Here is a 19,605-nt window from a genome sequence, read left to right as displayed (position 1 = left end):
TTATTTACTTATTTTTTTTTAAATATTTGTAATATTTTATATTTGCATGCTTCTTGTGTTTACATGTTTTCATTTTGTGTATATGTTTAAAATTATCTTGCTCATATATGTTTGCATATTTAATTCTCATGTAGTGGCGAAATGGTTGGTATCATAAAAAATCTTAAAAATGTTTATTTTTAAAACCTTATCTTTTTTCACAGTAAAGCTATATATCATAACATAGTTTTGCTGAAAAAATATGATTATTGATTATATATATTTGATATTTGATTTATATATAATCAAATCAAAAGGTAAGGTATATGTAATATTTAATTGTATTCATAACAAATCAAATTAGAAATTGGGGAATACCTTTGTTTAAAAAAAAAAAATCTGTCTGTAAACCTCCCTCGTTAACACAGATATGACTAAATTATGATTACATTTTTTTAAGCCATATCTCATCATGCTGCCCAGCACATTACATGTATTGCTCTTTATTTTACTGTTATGTTTTTTATTATTTTCCCATCCTGCTCTTATGTTCACTTATTTATGTTTTTATTTCTAGGATCAATGAAGATCCAAAGTCTCAGCCAGTCCAGTAAGTAACTCTCAGTCAGGTCATTTTTCCACAAAAGCTGCAGAATACTCTTATACTGGCAAGTCAAATTATAATCAAATCAGCCAAACCATTAAGTTAACAAACAATAAAGGGGCGGAACTTTCTTTGTGGCTCAAATTCTGCAGTTTTTGTCCATGTACAGATTCTGTGTAGGCCTAATCTTATCTAGAGACCTCAAGGCTTTGATATTCCCGTCTTGCTGGTTAGTGGCGTGTGCATTTGTTGTGGCTTGCTCTGTGATTGGCAGCTCTTTTCCCTTCCTCTCTCTAGTGATTAGCTGCCTGCAGTCTGTCATGGCTTCATCTGAAAAGCTTTTGGCAGCTTCATCCACATATAGGTTGGATGCACCAGTCCTGCTTTATTTTGCTTGTTTGTCGACTCTGTGAGTTGCACATCGACACTGTTTGATCTCTTTATCTGTATCCGTGGACACATGACTGTATCTCTGGCTGATGGATGCAAAATGCATTTAACTCGCTATGGCTTCTCTGCTTCCTTCTCCAAGTTTTTCCATCTCTCAGTTCTCTGTCTTTGTATTTCTCTTTTTAATTTTCTACATTCTCTAGTCTCACATAACCATATTTTTCAGCAAATCTGTTTTATTTCAATCAAAACCAAGAAACGCCCGCTTAAAGAGATAGTTTGAAAGACATGTACAGCAACCAGCACAGCACATTTTGTTTGCACATTTCATTTAGGGGCAGTTTATATAAAATAGTTTTTCAGTCCGCAGTGGTCAAAAACTCTGGGGAGAATTGCACAGCATTTCCTACAAGTTCAGCTATGGAAAATGCTGGAAAATATAATGGAATTGATTTGCACTTTGTAATTAGAGTTTTTGTTTGTCCAAAAGTAATAAATATTGTTTAATAAAATAAATTAATGCTCATGCATATTTAGTTAACTTTATACTAAGTGTCTGGGGGGGGAAATAATATATTGGAACTAAACTGGGCAACTTTGAAAGTGATAAATCTAGTTATTTATTTATTAAGTCAATTTTTTTTACAATGATCTGGTACATCATGGATGGGATGAAAACCGGTGTATTTTCACTACCTGGCGTAAAGCTGGCCAAACAGATTTGAGCTTGCCAGATTGAGAAAGTGTCCAGTTTTGTGTGTAATATGGATGAGATTGTCAGTGGGCTGAGATTTGGCTGTCCCTGTCTTTCTCTCTGTCTTTCTTTTTCTCTATCCCAATAGTTTTAGCAGCTGTACATGTGTGTGTTTCTTATGAATGTAGCTGCTCTGTAGTTGTCATGATGATAATGGCGTGTGTGTCGACCGGAAGCAGACGTGTTGAACGGATTTTGAGGTGCGCTGTCTGCTTGTTCATACAGGTGGTATCCCTTTAGTGGAATCACTGATCTGGTTAATAATGTTCTCCAGCCTCAGACAAAGTCCCAAATCCAACCGCAAACAGAGCATCCAAAGGAGCCAGAGACGTGAGTAAAACTGAATGGATTTATCTTTGCCCTCAACCCACACTACATTGCCCAGCCAAACTTTGAATTATGTTGCATTTCTGTGTATATGTTTCCTCTTTCATCTATCTGACTATGAAATAAATGTTCAAGGGCTATCAGTTCACAAAAATGTTAAATTAAATTAGTTGATGATGAATTAATCACAGTTAATTACAAAATTTGCTGGTAACACTTTGCAATAAGATTAAATTTGTTAGCATTAATCAACACATTAGACGTTATGAATTAACAATGTCTTTTACAGCATTCGTTGATTATTCATTTTAATAAAATTTATAGATAGATGTATAGATACAGTTTAATATAAATGTTAGTTTGTTGTTAATTGCTAATTAATGCTCATTTACTCTTTTATAATAAATGTCAAATGTTTTTGTATTTTAAATATTTTTGCATTGGCTTATTTCATATAACTCCCCCTTATTTTAATGTATATATTATAAAGCTATTTATTAAATTTAACATGTACACACAATATGAAATAATATATTCATGTTCATTCATAATAATAATTTATTATTTGTAGAAATAATGCATGTATTATTATATGCAGAAATGAATATCAATAAATGCTGTATTTGTTTGCTTCATTCATTATATCTTTTTGAAAACTTACCAGTTTTAATAATTGAAAGATAAATTAAAGCCATTACATTATAGTGGAAAATAGAATATATTCAATAGTTTAAGTTGCAAGTTTCATATGGGTAGATAAATTGAGTAATTATTTTTATGTTATGTATATTTTATGATGTAATTTTTTTTAGGTTAAATATAATCAGTTAGGCTAAATGAATGTGATTATTAGACAGGCCTTATTTATTATCTAAAATACTAGCTACTACAGGCATGTGTCGCTCATTATGGCCCATCAGTTTGATTTGAATACGAGATCTACATAGAGACCAGCATTAAGCACGGGTTTTGTATTACATGAGAAGTCGACTACAAATTGTAAGTAGCTTAAATGGTAAAGCGCAGGTCTTCAGGTGGCTGCAATGTCACTCATAAAGGGAGTGCGTATCAGTGTACTGGCTCGTGTTTCTTTGACTTCTCTATCTGCTGTGTGTCAGATGAGACGTGACGAATGGCGTATGATTATATTATGGGTTATGCATCTCTTGAGGTGAGCTGTGCTGTGGTCTCCAGCTGTCTGTAATGCTACCTGAGCCAGCGCACCTGCCAGACCTCTGGAGCTCCTCCAGCCTTCCCATCATCCATCAGACTGCTGTCTGGAGCTCGGGTGTTTATAGGAGGATAGATGCTGGGTTTAATGTCAAATCTGACATGTCATTCCAAACACATATGATCTTGTGTCTTGTGACTGTCTTGTGACATGGATTCAAATCTAATATTGCATTTACTAAAGGATATCTGTCGTGTATCTGAGATGGCAGCGTGGGGTCAGACAGTGAGTGGTACTGTATATGCACATGTTCGGAGGGTCAGAGGGGCAGAGGTCACGGGGTCGGTGAAAGCAGACCTGCTCATTGGTGTGATTTGATCTTAGAGGGGTGAAAGGTCACTGACTTAAAAAGGAATCATGACTCTACGGTGAACGGTTTGGACGGTTAGCTTCAGAAAGTTAGTATCTGCTTGTAAGAAGCCTGTTTTTTTTGTGTGTGTGTGTTTGTGTTTGTGTGTAGGTATATATATATATATATATATATATATATATATATATATATATATATATATATATACCTACACACAAACACAAACAGTTTTCATTTTACCTTAATTATGCCTTTAATTAATTATATTATTTACTATTACTAAAGTTAATTTTAACTTTTTAAATTAATTTTAAACTTCACTTAAATATAAAATTTACTATATAATTTTATGTACTTTTGTCATTTTTATTAATTAATATATATTTTTTATATTACTATTATATTAATTTATTTTAGTTCAGTTTAATTAAGCTTTAATACTAAATGTTTATTTACAGTTAGTAACTGAAGTTCCTCAATGTACTTATTACAGCAACATTTGTAATTTTCATTTAGTTGAAGTCTTTGATTTGATTTGATTTGATTTTAATTTATTTTTAATTTATTTATTTATTTATTTTTTATAGTTTTACTATAGTTTTATAGTTTTAGTTTTACCAGTGAACAAATGGGCTAAATATGCTATTGTGATATATGGGAATCCTAATGAATAATTATCTGAGTATTACAAACTTATAACAAACTATATATGGGAAACATATAACATGGCTTGTCAAAAAAAAAAAAAAAAAAAATAATAATAATAATTATTAGTTTATGCTGAAGTCAAAAACATTAAGTTCAATGACGTTTGTGTTCATTAAATTTACACGAAACAAACTCCTTTGCATTAAGCATTCAAACTCTCCTGTCAGAGATAGTGATTAGCAGCTTGAGAACGTGTTCAAGTTTGGTGGGAGGTGGCCAGGTGAATTCTGGGTAACACCCAGGCATTCTGTTGTAGTAAATAGATCAGTGTGCTCAATAATTCAGCCCGCTAATGAATGTTGCAGGGGCAGATGTGGGACCAAACCTCCTTTAATCGACAGATTATGGTGTTAGCCCCCAGTGTTCAGTTTCCACGGCTACGGTTGATTGACAGCGGACATACAAAATGCATGTGTGTCATGCTTGCATTCAGCTAGCGTTTCAGGGTCCATCTCAAGCCTTTGACCCCTCTGCTCTTTTATATTAATGAAGAAAGGAATGTTATTAAACGACACCCTTTTATAAAAGTCCCATATAAAAGTCCCATAAACACACAAAAGGTGATCTGCCTGCTCAAGATCAGGTTGATATTTATTTAAATGTATTGATAAATGATGAGGTTTTTTTAGTTGGGACTATGTGCAGCTCATAGATACTGTCATGTCGACAGCTGTTTCAGTTTTCCAGTCGATATGAGGTGATGCACGTGATCTTGATGTGTTATCTGTGTGATCTGGTTTGTGTGAATTCAGCCACAAATAGTCTCAAGGCTGCACATGATGCTTCAGTTGATGATGAAGTGGGCTCGAGAACAGGAAGTTCTCCTCACTGTTGCACGTCCGTCTGACAGTCACAACAAAGTGTGTAACCAGAGCTAGTGCTTATTGACAACCAACTGAACAAAGCTATTCTGCATATTTTTCATTGTAAATGTAGCTTATCTTTCAGAACAATATATTTGTTTTCAGGATTTAGTAAAAAACATTTTATTATGGGATTTTTATATTGTGTATGGTTGATCTATCTATCTATCTATCTATCTATCTATCTATCTATCTATCTATCTATCTATCTATCTATCTATCTATCTATCTATCTATCTATAATAACATATTGAAATGTACATAAACAAACATTTGCCAAAGTTAATGACAAAGATGTAAAAAATCTAGTTCAGAATGCATGTGACAAGTTCTAAGAAATGTTATATTTGTATTCGTACTGTATTACTTTGTTTTTAAACGTTTTCAACAACTTTTGAATTTATTGTGATGTACACTACAGCTGATAAGTTTGCATTTATTTGATCAAAATCTACATTGAAAACTTTAATATTTTATTTAATATAAATATTTTAATATACTTTTAACGTCATTTATTTCATTGAATTTTCAGTCAGTCTTCAGTGTCATGTGATCTTTCAAAAATCATTCTAATTTGCTGATTTGATGCTCAATAAACATTTATTATTATTATTTTAATCAATTTAATGCATTTCTTTCTAGAAATATCTGAGATCACAATGAGATGACACAGAGAGGAAGTGGGGATTCATTAGTCTTCATATTAGATTTATAACTTTGTCAGCAATTGTCTTGTATTTGTATTTTAAGTTTTTTATTTAATATTTGAATGAAACAATGAATGAATTGAACAAAGTCAATGAAGTCTAATGAGCAATGAAAGAGCAAGCTCTGAGCAATAAAATTGTCCTTTTGGTTGTAACCCATGACCAAATCCTTCCTATTTTTTTAAAAGTATATTCTATTTTTATGTCCTTTTTTTTCCAAGTATATTGATATATCATAATGTTTACACTTATAATGTGTTTTCTTGCTGTGTTCTGATTGGCTGTGTTCTGTTTCCTGCAGGAAATTGCACCAGCAATTTGAAATGTATAAGGACCAGGTGAAGAAGATGGGGGACGAGGCACCGATCACCCAGGAGCAGAAGAGTGATGCACCCACCTGCGGAATCTGCCATAAAACCAAGTTTGCCGACGGCTGTGGCCACCTCTGTTCTTATTGCCAAACCAAGTTCTGCGCTCGCTGTGGAGGAAGAGTTTCACTGCGCTCTAACAAGGTACAGCTGGAAAGCTGCTCAGATCACACAAGCATGGACACTTCAGCTGGACACTAGTCATTATTGTAATGAATAAAATATACTGCGAAGTATGCTAACTACTAGAGTATGTACACTCTAACTACTATTTTTAAATAACTTGCAAGTTAGAATTATAAATTTTTTTTGAGTATCATTTTGTACATCAGGCTTTTGTTGCTCATGTAGTGAGAGTATAGAGAGCAGACTTGGCTCAAACTGAGCAAAAATATACGGTTTAGTGCATATGTTGTCATTTTTATGTCTAAACATGAGATTAAATTCTGATAGCTTTAATGTAAATCAATGAGATTTTTTTTAACAGTATAGCAGACTGCTGACATAAAATACATAGGAATATCAGTTTTCACTCTGTGTCTAGAAACAATATATGATTTAAGATGTAAATACTTTGTTTTATGATCAAAGCTCTGTAATATTTATTGGGGGCAAAATACAATACAATGATGACTGAGATAAAAAAAAAATGATCTCATAAGCCTGATGTATCATATGTGTTACCTTTTTACATTATATTTTAATAATTATAATAAAGTAAAACTTGCTACAGTCCAGTAAGTGTTCATCTTGACATGTTACTAGCAATATAAAGGATATTCTTATGTTTACTTTATAGAATCATCAATATTTCACAGCAAGTACAGATGTGAACAATGAGCTTAACCTGTTAACGCTCTGTGTGGGACGCCTACATTTACTTCACTATATTACAATTAAATCTAATCTAATCTTGACAAACTATATATTGTCGGAAAGGTCAAAGACTCCCAAATATATATTTTATCAATGTTTTCTGTTAAAAAGTATGTAGGAAAAGTAATAGATTAATTTATGACAAGAGTGCACCCTCAAAAATCTACATTATAACAGGAATTTTGACCTCTGTTAAAAAAACAAGACTTCTTTGTTGCCTTTTTTATCATGATAAATTATATATCAACTGAAAACTTAAAATCTCAAAATTCATCCTTTTAAAACTCATTTTAAAATCAGACATTGCATTACCATGTAAATGGTACATCAATATCATGTTACAAAATGTTTTCAGTCACGAATTATACAAATTTAAGTTTGGATCGTGCACTACAAAGTAATTGTTCAAAAATATGAGTGACAGTTAAGGGGTTAAGGTGGATATTTTTATAATTATACAAATTATTCCATAGATCTAGAAATAATCAGTCTGATGACATGTATTTTGATTGTTTGCAACAATTTTCCAGCAAATTTTTGATCATTTTGATAGTTTAGACTAGGCTATAAAAAAATATACAGTGGGCTTTATAGGGTTAATCCAGTACTGTGTAAAAATGTCTTAACCTTTGGCAACCCAGCCAAATAATAAGCTACAATGATATTAGAAATTGCATTTGATATCACTTGCACCTGATGTACTTACTGCAAAAAAATAGTTTAGTTCGCCATTCTAAGCATATTCAATATTTACAGCTGTGACAGTGTGAGATGCCATGTTTTATTATTTAAGTAATTGAACTTATTAATGGAGATCCTTTTTGTTATGAAATTTCATACAGAAATCATTCAACTCGTAATGCATCTGATTCTATGATATTTCCTGCTGCTGACCACAAGAGGGGGATGTTCCCTCTGTTTTGACCACCTCGCCCGATGACCCGGGGCGATGGATGTATCAGGCCAGAAACTGCCTATTTAATCCAGAATCTAACCTTTTGATGTCTCTCTCCCAGTTCAGTCTTGGTGTTTTTAAATTACTTTGCTCAGAGTAATAAGCGATTGGCTGCAGTAGTATGTGAACATCTCTTTATGTGTGTCTGAATGTCACTCACACTTGTTCTCCCCTCTTCTTTCCCCTTGTCTTTCTCTCTTGCGTTTCCTCCCCTGTGGAATTGCAACAGGAGGATAAAGTGGTCAGCACCCTTTTTTTCCTTGTCTATGCTTTGATATTTAGCTTTTGCAAAAGTGTGATGATTGCACACCTCCATTAAAGGTGCTGTAAGCGATTATTTTATTTATTTATTTTTGGAGCATCAGAAATATCTCACAGATAGTAAGATACAATCTCTGTCCCGTTGCTCTTCATTACTTTTTTGAAGGATGGGTTTATGGAAAGAGTGTGTAGTTTAAGTTACACTGTAAAAACACAAGACAATATTTCAAGGATAACAAGATGACATTTTGATGACAATTTATGTCTTTTACTTAAACAACTTTTTTTAAACAGTAATTGAATACAATAATTTGAATACAATATTTTACTATAGAAGTGTTTTTTATATTATAAACATTTGTATATTATATTTTAGTTAATTTATATATTTTAGTTTATATCTAAATTTGTGCATATATTTTAATATATAATTTGTAAATATACATTTGATGAACAGTTTTTATAGTGATAGCAAAATGGCTTAAATCGCTTACAGAACCTGTACTAAATGAGAAATGGTTGTGATGTTGCTATAATTAACTGGATGACATTGCATCACCCCTCATTTCAACACCGGGACATTTTCATATTATTTTAAAGAGGGAAAGCCATAATAGTAGCATTACAATAAACAACAAACAGCTTTGTGGATTTTCATTTTTGTTGTGATTACATACTGTAGTGACAAAAACAAAACTGTATTATCTCAGTTTAATAAGACAAATAAGATCTCAAATTTTTTATTTTATTTTATAAAGTTTGACTGAAATGTTTCTAATGAGGAAAAAGGCAATATAATGTATGTAGATTTATAGGTTCAGAATTTAGTTAGTATATATATATATATATATATATATATATATATATATATATATATATATATATATATATATATATATATACATACATACAGTGGGTAGGGAAAGTATTCAGACCCCCTTAAATTTTTCACTCTTTGTTGTATTGCAGCCATTTGCTAAAATCATTTAAGTTCTTTTTTTTCCACATTAATGTATACACAGCACCCCATATTGATAGAAAAACACAGAATTGTTGACATTTTTGCAGATTTATTAAAAAAGAAAAACTGAAATATCACATGGTCCTAAGTTTTCAGACCCTTTGCTCAGTATTTAGTAGAAGCACCCTTTTGATTTAATACAGCCATGAGTCTTTTTGGGAAAGAAGCAACAAGTTTTTCACACCTGGGTTTGGGGATCCTCTGCCATTCCTCCTTGCAGATCTTCTCCAGTTCTGTCAGGTTGGATGGTAAACGTTGGTGGACAGCCATTTTCAGGTCTCTCCAGAGATGCTCAATTGGGATTAAGTCAGGGCTCTGGATGGGCCATTCAAGAACAGTCACAGAGTTGATGTGAAGACACTCCTTCATTATTTTACCTGTGTGCTAGGGTCATTGTCTTGTTGGAGACAACCTTCGGCCCAGTCTGGGGTCCTGAGCACTCTGGAGAAGGTTTTCGTCCAGGATATCCCTGTACTTGGCCCCGTTCATCTTTCCCTCGATTGCAACCAGTCGTCTTGTCCCTGCAGCTGAAAAACACCCCACAGCATGATGCTGCCACCACCATGCTTCACTGTTGGGACTGTAATGGACAGGTGAGGAGCAGTGCCTGGTTTTCTCCACACATACCGCTTAGAATTAAGGCCAAAAAGTTCTATCTTGGTCTCATCAGACCAGAGAGTTCTTCAGGTGTTTTTTTTTTTTACCAAACTCCATGGGGGCTTTCATGTGCCGTGCACCGAGGAGAGGCTTCCGTCGGGCCACTCTGCCATAAAGCCCAGACTGGTGGAGGACTGCAGTGATGGTTGACTTTCTACAACTTTCTCCCACCTCCCAACTGCATCTCTGGAGCTCAGCCAGTGATCTTTCTTTCAATGTCAACAATTCTGTGTTTTTCTGTCAATGTGGGGTGCTGTGTGTACATTGAGGAAAAAAAAAGAACTTAAATGATTTTAGCAAATGGCTACAATATAACAAAGAGTGAAAATTTAAGGGGGTCTGAATACTTTCCGTACCCACTGTATATAAGGACAACGTTGATAGTTAGATGAGAACTCCCTGAGCAATGAAATAGCAGGCTCTTTATTGTGCATGTTTTTTGGCTGCATGAGTACAGTGTAGTAAAAGTGTTGTGTCCCGCTGCAGGCTGCTTTGTGCAGAAGGACAATAGAAACACTCTCGTGTTCCCTTGAGCACAGATGGAGATGCAGAGGGTTCACCTGAGTGTTACCTGTCACACACCGGCCCCACTTCTGAGTTATGGTTATCCCCATAGATCTCACTAACTAAGTCTTGAAAAAGCCCAGAAATATGACCGTATATTAAAACATTTTCATAAAAACAAGACCAGGTCACATTTTGATCCAAAATCAAAAATTATATGTTGCATGAAGAAAATGAAAATTTTTACTCGACCAGATGTATAATATAAAATTCAATTTCTATAAAGCAAATGAAGGCTATTCATTGCCATAATGTGTCCAGAGTTATAAATATAAAATGTAGATATAAAATAAATATAAATATCATCGATGATGTAACATCAGTAGTGATTCTCATTGCTGTAAAACAGTGATTGCAGATTAAGTGGCTCTGCAAATCTACAATGTTTGAGACATTGTCCAGATCTGTTGTGAGACTCTAAGGTGTGTGACTGGGGCATTTCTCTGTCGAAAAATCAGGAGGTAAAACTCTCAGATTGTATTTAATCTCACCATTTAGACTACTTAGAAAAAAATCGATATTAAGGAGATTTCCATTCCTACAGTTGGTCATTTAGCAAAGAGTAATCAGCTCTTACTGGTTATAGTTTGAAGCACTGGTAGAGTCGAGTGTGACCTTTTCATGTTTCTTTCTTTTATCTCTGTTGTCTGAGTGTTAGATGTTTGTCTGATTTTTTTGGGATCTTGTTTCTTTAGTGTGTAGTTCTGTTTCATTCTGTTTTCTGGTTTCTCACCAGTAACAGGACAGTGCTGAGCTTTTATCCGGTCACCCGGCGGAGGATTGAATTGCCGGTTACTTCTTGGCGATTGGATTTTGTTTCTCCCCTCTGTGGTTTACTCTATTAAGGGTTTGAATGGAGACAGTACTTGTGATTCTAACATCTCTGAACCTTCGAGACAGTTTTACATAGAAATATTTTAATATCTAAAACCTAGAAGTTGTTGTTGATGGTGAAAGAATGTTCTTCACGCTTGTTTCATTCTGCTCTGCTGGTGCAGAAGGAGTATTGTGTTGCTGTTTCACTGGTTGATTTGACCGTTTTGGATATTTTTATACAAATATAAAATATACATTTCCAAAATGTTATATATATGGGATATGTAATTTATATTTATTGCATTTATTGATGGCTTTGTCACAAAACTTAAACCACTGAAAAGGTTTTCATTAATTGAAATAAAGCTGAAATAAATATTAGATAAAAAATAGAAATGTTGACTTGGTAAACAACTGAAATAAAACATGAGCTTAAAGGCATACTCAACCCCAAAATGAACATTTTGTCATTAATCACTTACCCTCATGTCGTTCCAAACCCGTAAAAGCTTAGATCATCTTCGGAACATAATTTAAGATATATTGGACGAAAACCGGCAGGCTTGTGACTGTCCCATTAACTGGCAAGTAAATTACACTGTCAAAGTCCAGAAAAGTATGAATAGGATCGTCAGAATAGTCAAGTCAAGTCAAGTCAGCTTTATTTATATAGCGCTTTAAACTAAATACATTGCATCAAAGCAACTGAACAACATTCATTAGGAAAACAGTGTCTCAATAATGCTAAATGATAGTTAAAGGCAGTTCATCACTGAATTCAGTTATGTCATCTCTGTTCAGTTGAAATAGTGTCTGTTTTTTTTGCAATCAAGTCAATGATATCGCTGTACATGAAGTGACCCCAACTAAGCAAGCCAGAGGCGACAGCGGCAAGGAACCGAAACTCCATCGGTGACAGAATGGAGAAAAAAACCTTGGGAGAAACCAGGCTCAGTTGGGGGGCTAGTTCTCCTCTGACCAGACGAAACCAGTAGTTCAATTCCAGGCTGCAGCAAAGTCAGATTGTGCAGAAGAATCATCTGTTTCCTGTCGTCTTGTCCCGGTGGTCCTCTGAGACAAGGTCTTTACAGGGGATCTGTATCTGGGGCTCTAGCTGTCCATATCCATCTGCCATCAGTGATTCAACCGTAACATTATGAAGCGACGAGAATACTTTTTGTACATGAGGAAAACAAAAATAATGACTTTATTGAACAATTCTTCTACTCTGTGTCTCTCTGTGGCAGCAGTTTGAAAAATATCAGCTGAATGCAAACTGCGTACACTCTTCTGTGTCATCCGCGCTACACTGATGCGCTGTTTTTGTTCAAATCCAAGCTTGACAGTGTAATTTACTTGGCAGTGAATGGGACAGACACAAGCCTCACGGTTTTCATCCAAAATATCTTCAATTATGTTCCGAAGATGAACAAAGCTTTTTCGGGTTTGGAACGACATGGGGTTAAATGATTAATGATACAATTTTTATTTTGGTGTGCAGTATCCCTTTAATTTGAAGTACTGAAATGATATAAACTGACATAAAAATAATTAAATAGAAATATTAAAAACCAAGTATATAATGAATTTAATTTTGCATTTATGCAAACACTTTTATCCAAAGTGATTTACATTGCGCTCAGGCTAACAATTTTCTCCTAACATGTGAACCCTGGGATTCGAACCCCCAACCTCTACCACTTGAGCTACAGGAACACTACAATAGAACTTAATAAAACTTATTTAATAAAATGTAAATAGTTTAAATAAAAAACTAGTAAAACTAAAATTAAAATAATAATCAAATTATTAACCAATTTTAGTATATAAATAATACTGAAATAGCACTGATATCATGTGATTGTACATAATTTTAAACCGATTTGTCAAAAGGGTTATCCGTTTCTTCAGATGGAAAACGTTTTTTTGTAAGTTCCAGTGAAGGTAGATATCTCTGCTATTGTTTCCCTTCGTCATCATGATGGTTTTGGATGGATATACAGTCAGTCTTCGTGAATGTGCAGACATTGCCTCATGAGCTTGATTCAGCTGGGCTATCCTGTTCCAGTGTGTGATGTCTGACAGATCCCATCGCCACACGAGACACTGTAAATATTGATGCTGTTTCAAATAGGATCTCTTTCACCACAACTGACAGTGTTTGGAGAAGAGAAGAAAATGCTGATGAAAAAAAGAGCTTTTTCACTGACACTGAAGGTAGTGGGTATCTATGTTTATTTTCTTTAATGATTTTTGAAAGATTTAAAGGAATAGTTAACACATGATTTCAGTTATTATGTGGTTTACTCACCCTCGTGTTGTTCCAAACCTCCATGCTCTTGAACACAAATGGGAAATCTTTTCCATCACGCAGCTCTTTTCTGTACAGAGACATTAATATTCAACATGATTGTCAGGCTCTCAAAGGTAAAAAAAAACAACAAACAAACACTATAAAACACTATAAAAGGGTAGTCTACATCACCTGTTTTTAGGTCTTGAAGTAATGGCTGCTGAAAATTCATCACATCCATCACATGAATAAAATACTTTTTAAAACATGTAAATGGAATACAGGTATTGTGATAACATTTCACAATATTACAGGTTTTGCTGTATATTTGGTCAAACAAATACACCTTTGATGAGCATAAGTTTAAAAAAAATACATAAATTGTACTTTCCTTGAACATTATTGCATGTGGAATGATACAGTGAAGAAGTTTTCAGAAAATAATATTTGACATTTTAGATTATTCCTCTAAAATCTGAGGGAAATTTAAGGCAAAAGCTGTCCAAATGGATTCAGAATTCTTGGAATAACACTCTCTAACTTCTGTTAACTTTCATACATGCGTTCCAAGTGAGAAGTGACAAATGTGTTAAGTGCAGAGGAGATAGCAAAACATTTGTGAAAAACATTTTCACAAATTTGAGACCAGCATAATCTCCCCGAAGTTTACGCTATGCCTGCATCCTACGTCGTCTGCTGGAACGCCACTCTTTCGTGAACACATGAATGACAATTAGCAGATGCTAGAGATTTTTTTTATTTTTTTATTTTTTTTTACATTTTTAATATAACTCTGATACTGCTAGCATGGCTTGAGGGTGAGTAAATCATGGAGTAATTTTCATTTTTGGGTGAACTATACCTTTAAAATCTGCAAAGGCCTAATTTAATCTAACAAATCATTAAAAAATAACTTTTATTGGAAAAGTAAACAGCATTTTAACACATTTTGATACTTGCCTTAATCTTTTAAACAATGGAGAAGACAGCATTTAATAAAAATCACCTGTCAGTCTCAGCTAAGAGCAAATTTATACTCATGTATGCGTTATGTATTAGGTATGTTATGGTCTCTGACAGACAGCTTGACAGACATTTTCTTCTCCTTAGAAAGCGAGCACACAGTCAAATCATCCAGTAGGGTGGGTTTTCCAGCAAATACGTGTGCTCCCTGCACCTCTGCAGGCTTCTTGTAAATACTATTTTTTGACAGACAAATCTGCGAAAGATGGATAGACGAATGATGTGGATTTGGAACACTAACATGTTTGGCTTGTTAAAAATGTTACATTCAGTTGTCATTAAATGTTATATTCAATTTGTATACTTTTGAAAATCTTTTTTTTTTTTCAGAAAAGGAGTGGTTTTGAGGCACGATGTTTGTCAATTGTAACAAAAATCTTTTATGTTAACCCATGAAAATACAGATCCTTTTGTTAATAATAGTGAATAATCACTTTAAAGCTGTTGTTCCATTGTTACCCATTAGCAGATTTTGACTCGTGATTGTTTTTGCGAGCATAATGTCTGATGCACATCAGTGATTTAACACATCTTGATGTTGAAGTTAGTGTTTCTGTCTTAATCAGCCTCCTTTGAAGAGAGTTAGTGAGCGTTGTGCATGTGTAATGAGTCAGACTCAGCCCCGGTGGAGCTGTGCGCTCACATGCATCCGTAATGAGACCCGTGTTAGTGATGCTCGGTGGCAAAAACATGATAACCTGCTGCTCTGATCACTCTATATCGTCTTCCTGCACAACCGATTGCTTTTATTTCACTATTTTTAACAACTTGGATCAATCTCAGGATAAATTTTCTTCGCTTTTTTCTTCAAAACCTGAACTGAAGCACAATCTTGACAGCAGAAGGATCATTTGATGCCCAACTCTAAAAGGTCACCCGTTACGCAGGACTTTGGCTTATGAAACCATGTGGGGCTGTCCGTGAGTTTTGATTTCATTTATTGAACATCAGTTTTATCCATTTGGACCAAACAGTAAACAGCCGACATGGGTAAGCATGGCTACAATGATTATATAATTAAGCTTTTATTATGCTATTGAGATTCAAGCAATGGAAAAAGCTGGATATTGTTATTTGGGAAACTGTTTGTCATTAAAAGAACAAATCTAGAAAATAAGAACATAATGATTCACTATCGCTCTTTTAACAGAAGCTTGATATTTATGAATCTCATAATGTAAACAGCTTGAATTTTAAAATCACTATGGACCTTTATTTGCACAATATTTTGGATAATAATAAAGATACTTTTCGACTAAGTGACATTCTCATAGAAGACTGAGCGATCTGTCTATTTTTGATTCTGTCACTGCATAATTAACACTTTGTTTAACTGGTCCTTTTTAAGTTCAGAGAAAATAAAACCTATGAATATGCATCTAGTCTATAACAAGCTGCTGGGCTCTAAATATAGAAGTGCATTAAATATTCATGTTCCACCTGCAGGCGGTGTTTAGCTGGTGAATGATAACACTCCTCTCATCATGAACTTCCTCACTTTTATGAAACATCCATAAAATATTCAGCGGCAGAGGACAACCTCTCCGGTTATGCTGTCTGATACAATAATATGCAAGTTTCATATTGAGGTTTGTTTATTTACATACAGTACCTCACGGAGGTAATCAGATGCTTAATCAAATCGCATGTTTTCCTATTTGCAAATCTTGCATTGATTAAAAAAAAATCATATAATTTATTTATTCATTCATTAGTTCCAAGAAATAATCATAGTTAGCAATATTGTCTTTGTTCAATCTAAAGCTCACTTAAATTAGTTTTAGGTCCTTAGAAGTGATGTTATGATCCCTTATTATTATACAATTTGTTATTCTTAATTGAGATTTACATTAGATTCTTATTAATAAAAAATACTGTAATACTGTATTTTATTTTTATTTGCAATTGCTTAGTTTTTTTGGTGAAACATGACCTGAACATGTTCTTGAAAGGTCCCCTGCCATTTGACACCAATGATAGCTCACTCAGCACTTTATCAATTTTTCACTGCACACATCTTTTCGTTTGTCTATCGCTCACTGACCAAACATTCATCACAATAACACTCACATCCATCTGCGCTATGTCTCAGAGCTCGTCCCAGTGCAATTGCTCACTGCGATCTTATCAAAAACCACTTGAAAGATGTGACCTTTTCGCTTTATTGTATTATATTGGCAAGCTCATATAAAACTTTTCAAGTTTCCTAACAATTATTGGTTTTGAATGAACTTCTGCCATCATTTACTTTTTGTGATGCTCACCTTCTTCTGAAGAGCTGCTTTTTCTATTAAATTAAAGTGAATGAATGCTGACCAGGGGCTATCAGTTTCCAAAAACGCACCATTGCAGTAGGTTATTGAGTATAATTTGAGTTATATTACCAGCCATACCATAGCTTTACATAAGGAACAGTTTTGTAAAATTGTAGAATAATTTGAATTTCCAAGTAAATTTTTTTGATTGTGAGATGTATCATTTCTGATAGCTGATGTGGTGTTATGTATTCAGGCCGGATAGATGAAAGCCTGTGTGTGTGGGTGAGACTCATGTTTAATTACCACCAGCAAACTGGATGGCAGCTTTGATGCCAGCCGCCTGCTAAGTGCATTTCTGCTGGGCAGATAACAAGGTCAGGCTGCCATGCCCTCGTTGATGGGACTGCAGGAGATTCAGGATTGCTGAAGCAGATGTTTTGTGAGGTTGTAAAGACCTGACTGAGTACAGTAATAATGATGCTATGATGCAAAATGACTTTTTTTCCCAACAGGTTTCTAAATACCCACCTCATTTCCACACTGCTCCACATCATCAGGGTTGACATTTTTGTAGGCTAACCCAAAGGTTAGCATCACCCTGGTTCCCTTGACAAAAACCCAATAGAAATTTTCCATTGGCTTTTGAATTAATACACAAAATAAGCTCTGTGGTTGTTTCGACCCGCAGACTAAAGAAACAACCCCCACCAATAGTATAAAAGTAGCCCAATTCCTCTGGAAAACCGCAGAGTTAGCAACACTGCAAGGGGTATTACTCATGTATTTTATGTCATAGAATAAAATGTGAAAATACCTTGAGCTTGTTTTAACAACAGATCTTATTTCAAGATCTTATTTAACCCATTCAGAAAATAAACGTTGACTTCATGACAGTGAAGCCTTGCTTAAATCAAAACTGTTTATAGGCTTTGGCCTACAAAAATACCTCATCCCTGCTGCGCTCTATTAGTCAGACAAACCAGGTAGCTCCTCCCCCAAACTCATGCCATTGGTTGAGCATTCATCATTTCCTCTCACATTTGGCAGTTTTGTTTGTCAGCTGCACCTTTATCACAGTTTCTTGAACCTGTTTGTTGTGGGACAAATGAGTTTGATATCCCAACATTCACTCTGGCTTTACAGTTGACACAGAAATGACTGATTTAACTCTACAAATCGCTTCTCCCACAACAGCAAGTAGTCATTCATCTCATTTGGGGATTTGATCTCGATCTTGTGTTCTTCTTTGATTCTAACTTCTTGTTCTCATTGTCAGGTGATGTGGGTATGCAATCTGTGCCGAAAACAACAAGAAATCCTCACCAAGTCAGGGGCCTGGTTCTACAGCAGCCCAGGGGGTGTCCTTCCCTCAGGTGCGAGTGACCCTCGCTGCCGCCACGAAGAGGCTCCACAGGAGAAGAAGGCCAAACTGCAGGAAGCCCCACTGCTGTACCAGGGTCCTCCAGGAGACCGTAGCAGAGCTCCAGGACTCCCGCGACAGGCGTCCCTAAATAACGACTCTAGTCTGAAGCCTAACGATCCTCTGAGCATCAAGTGAGTGCAGATGAAATGTGTCAATGGGAATTTTAGCATGCTAATATGTAGAATCTTTTGCACTTGCTATAACCTTGTGTTTAGAAATCATTATTCATTGTGATCAGCAGCACTCTTTAAGTAATTCATGCTACTTTTTAAGAAACCTTTTTTTTTCTGGTTGTGTTTGCAATTTTGGGTCGCTGCTAGGTTAGGTTTTTTTGTGTGTTTTCTAGATTGCCATGATGCTACTAGGCTGTTGCTAGGTTTTTCTGGGTGGTTGCTGATAGAATGTTGCTAAGTAGTTGCTAAAGTGTTCTTAGTGCTTATTAGGATGTTGTTAGGTGGCTGCTATGCTGGTTTGAGTAGTTGCTAGGACACTGCTTCTGTGTTTTGGATGGTTGCTGTGTGTCAGTTGCTTGGGTTTTTAGGGTGGTTACTGGGGTGTTAAGGCGTTGGGTTAGGACGTTGCTAGATGGTTGCTTTGGGTAGTTTCTAGGATGTTACTAGATGATTTTTAAGATAAATAGTTGGAATGGAAAACTTGAAACTCAAAAAGCAAATTGCATGAAAAGAGTACACTTAAGTGCCACATAACTTTTTGTATGTTTTAGAAGCACATATACCATGGTGTTTTTTTTTATTTTATTACTTTTTATTTTATTAATATTTGTTTTTCTATTTTGATAAACTATCTAACATCAAATTAACCGTTTATGAAAAGTAGCTGCATGAAACTACACATGCATACATACATAGACCTCAGCCTGGGTTATGTGAAACTGAAGCTTGGATGACAACAGATGGAGCACACAATGCATTCGTTCAGGTTTCATCTGCTGAAGCAGTATAAGCAGCGAGTGTGATTCTGTCTTATACCACACAGTGGCAGTGTCTCTCTGAGTCCTGATATCAAATGTTCTCCCTCTTTTGCTGGGATGTCCATATCATCTTCACTGCTCAGGGGTCAGTCCTGGAGAGATGTCTCTGTAGAAACAGACGCCTGCTCCCTTGAATCCGTGGCGACCACTGATTGTTGGTTAGATTTTCCGTTCCTGAATACCTGTGGAGGAGAGGAATGCTGGGCCGTGTGCCACAGGGATGGGG

The 19,605-nt window shown here is 35.0% G+C and overlaps 1 protein-coding gene across 1 annotated transcript in view; it reads left to right on the top strand.

The window, feature by feature from the left end:
- LOC113059237 (regulating synaptic membrane exocytosis protein 2-like) overlaps positions 1-19,605 on the top strand; it is a 136,116-nt gene that overhangs the window by 14,743 nt on the left and 101,768 nt on the right. Inside the window, 5 exon segments of the mRNA XM_026227582.1 lie at positions 557-589; positions 1,953-2,057; positions 6,175-6,385; positions 8,302-8,313; positions 18,242-18,519. Of these exon segments, the coding sequence (XP_026083367.1) occupies positions 557-589; positions 1,953-2,057; positions 6,175-6,385; positions 8,302-8,313; positions 18,242-18,519 (639 nt within the window).

Source organism: Carassius auratus, chromosome 41, assembly GCF_003368295.1.
Source record: "Carassius auratus strain Wakin chromosome 41, ASM336829v1, whole genome shotgun sequence".
Classification (NCBI taxonomy): domain Eukaryota; kingdom Metazoa; phylum Chordata; class Actinopteri; order Cypriniformes; family Cyprinidae; genus Carassius; species Carassius auratus.
This window is presented reverse-complemented; position numbering and strand designations above follow the sequence as displayed.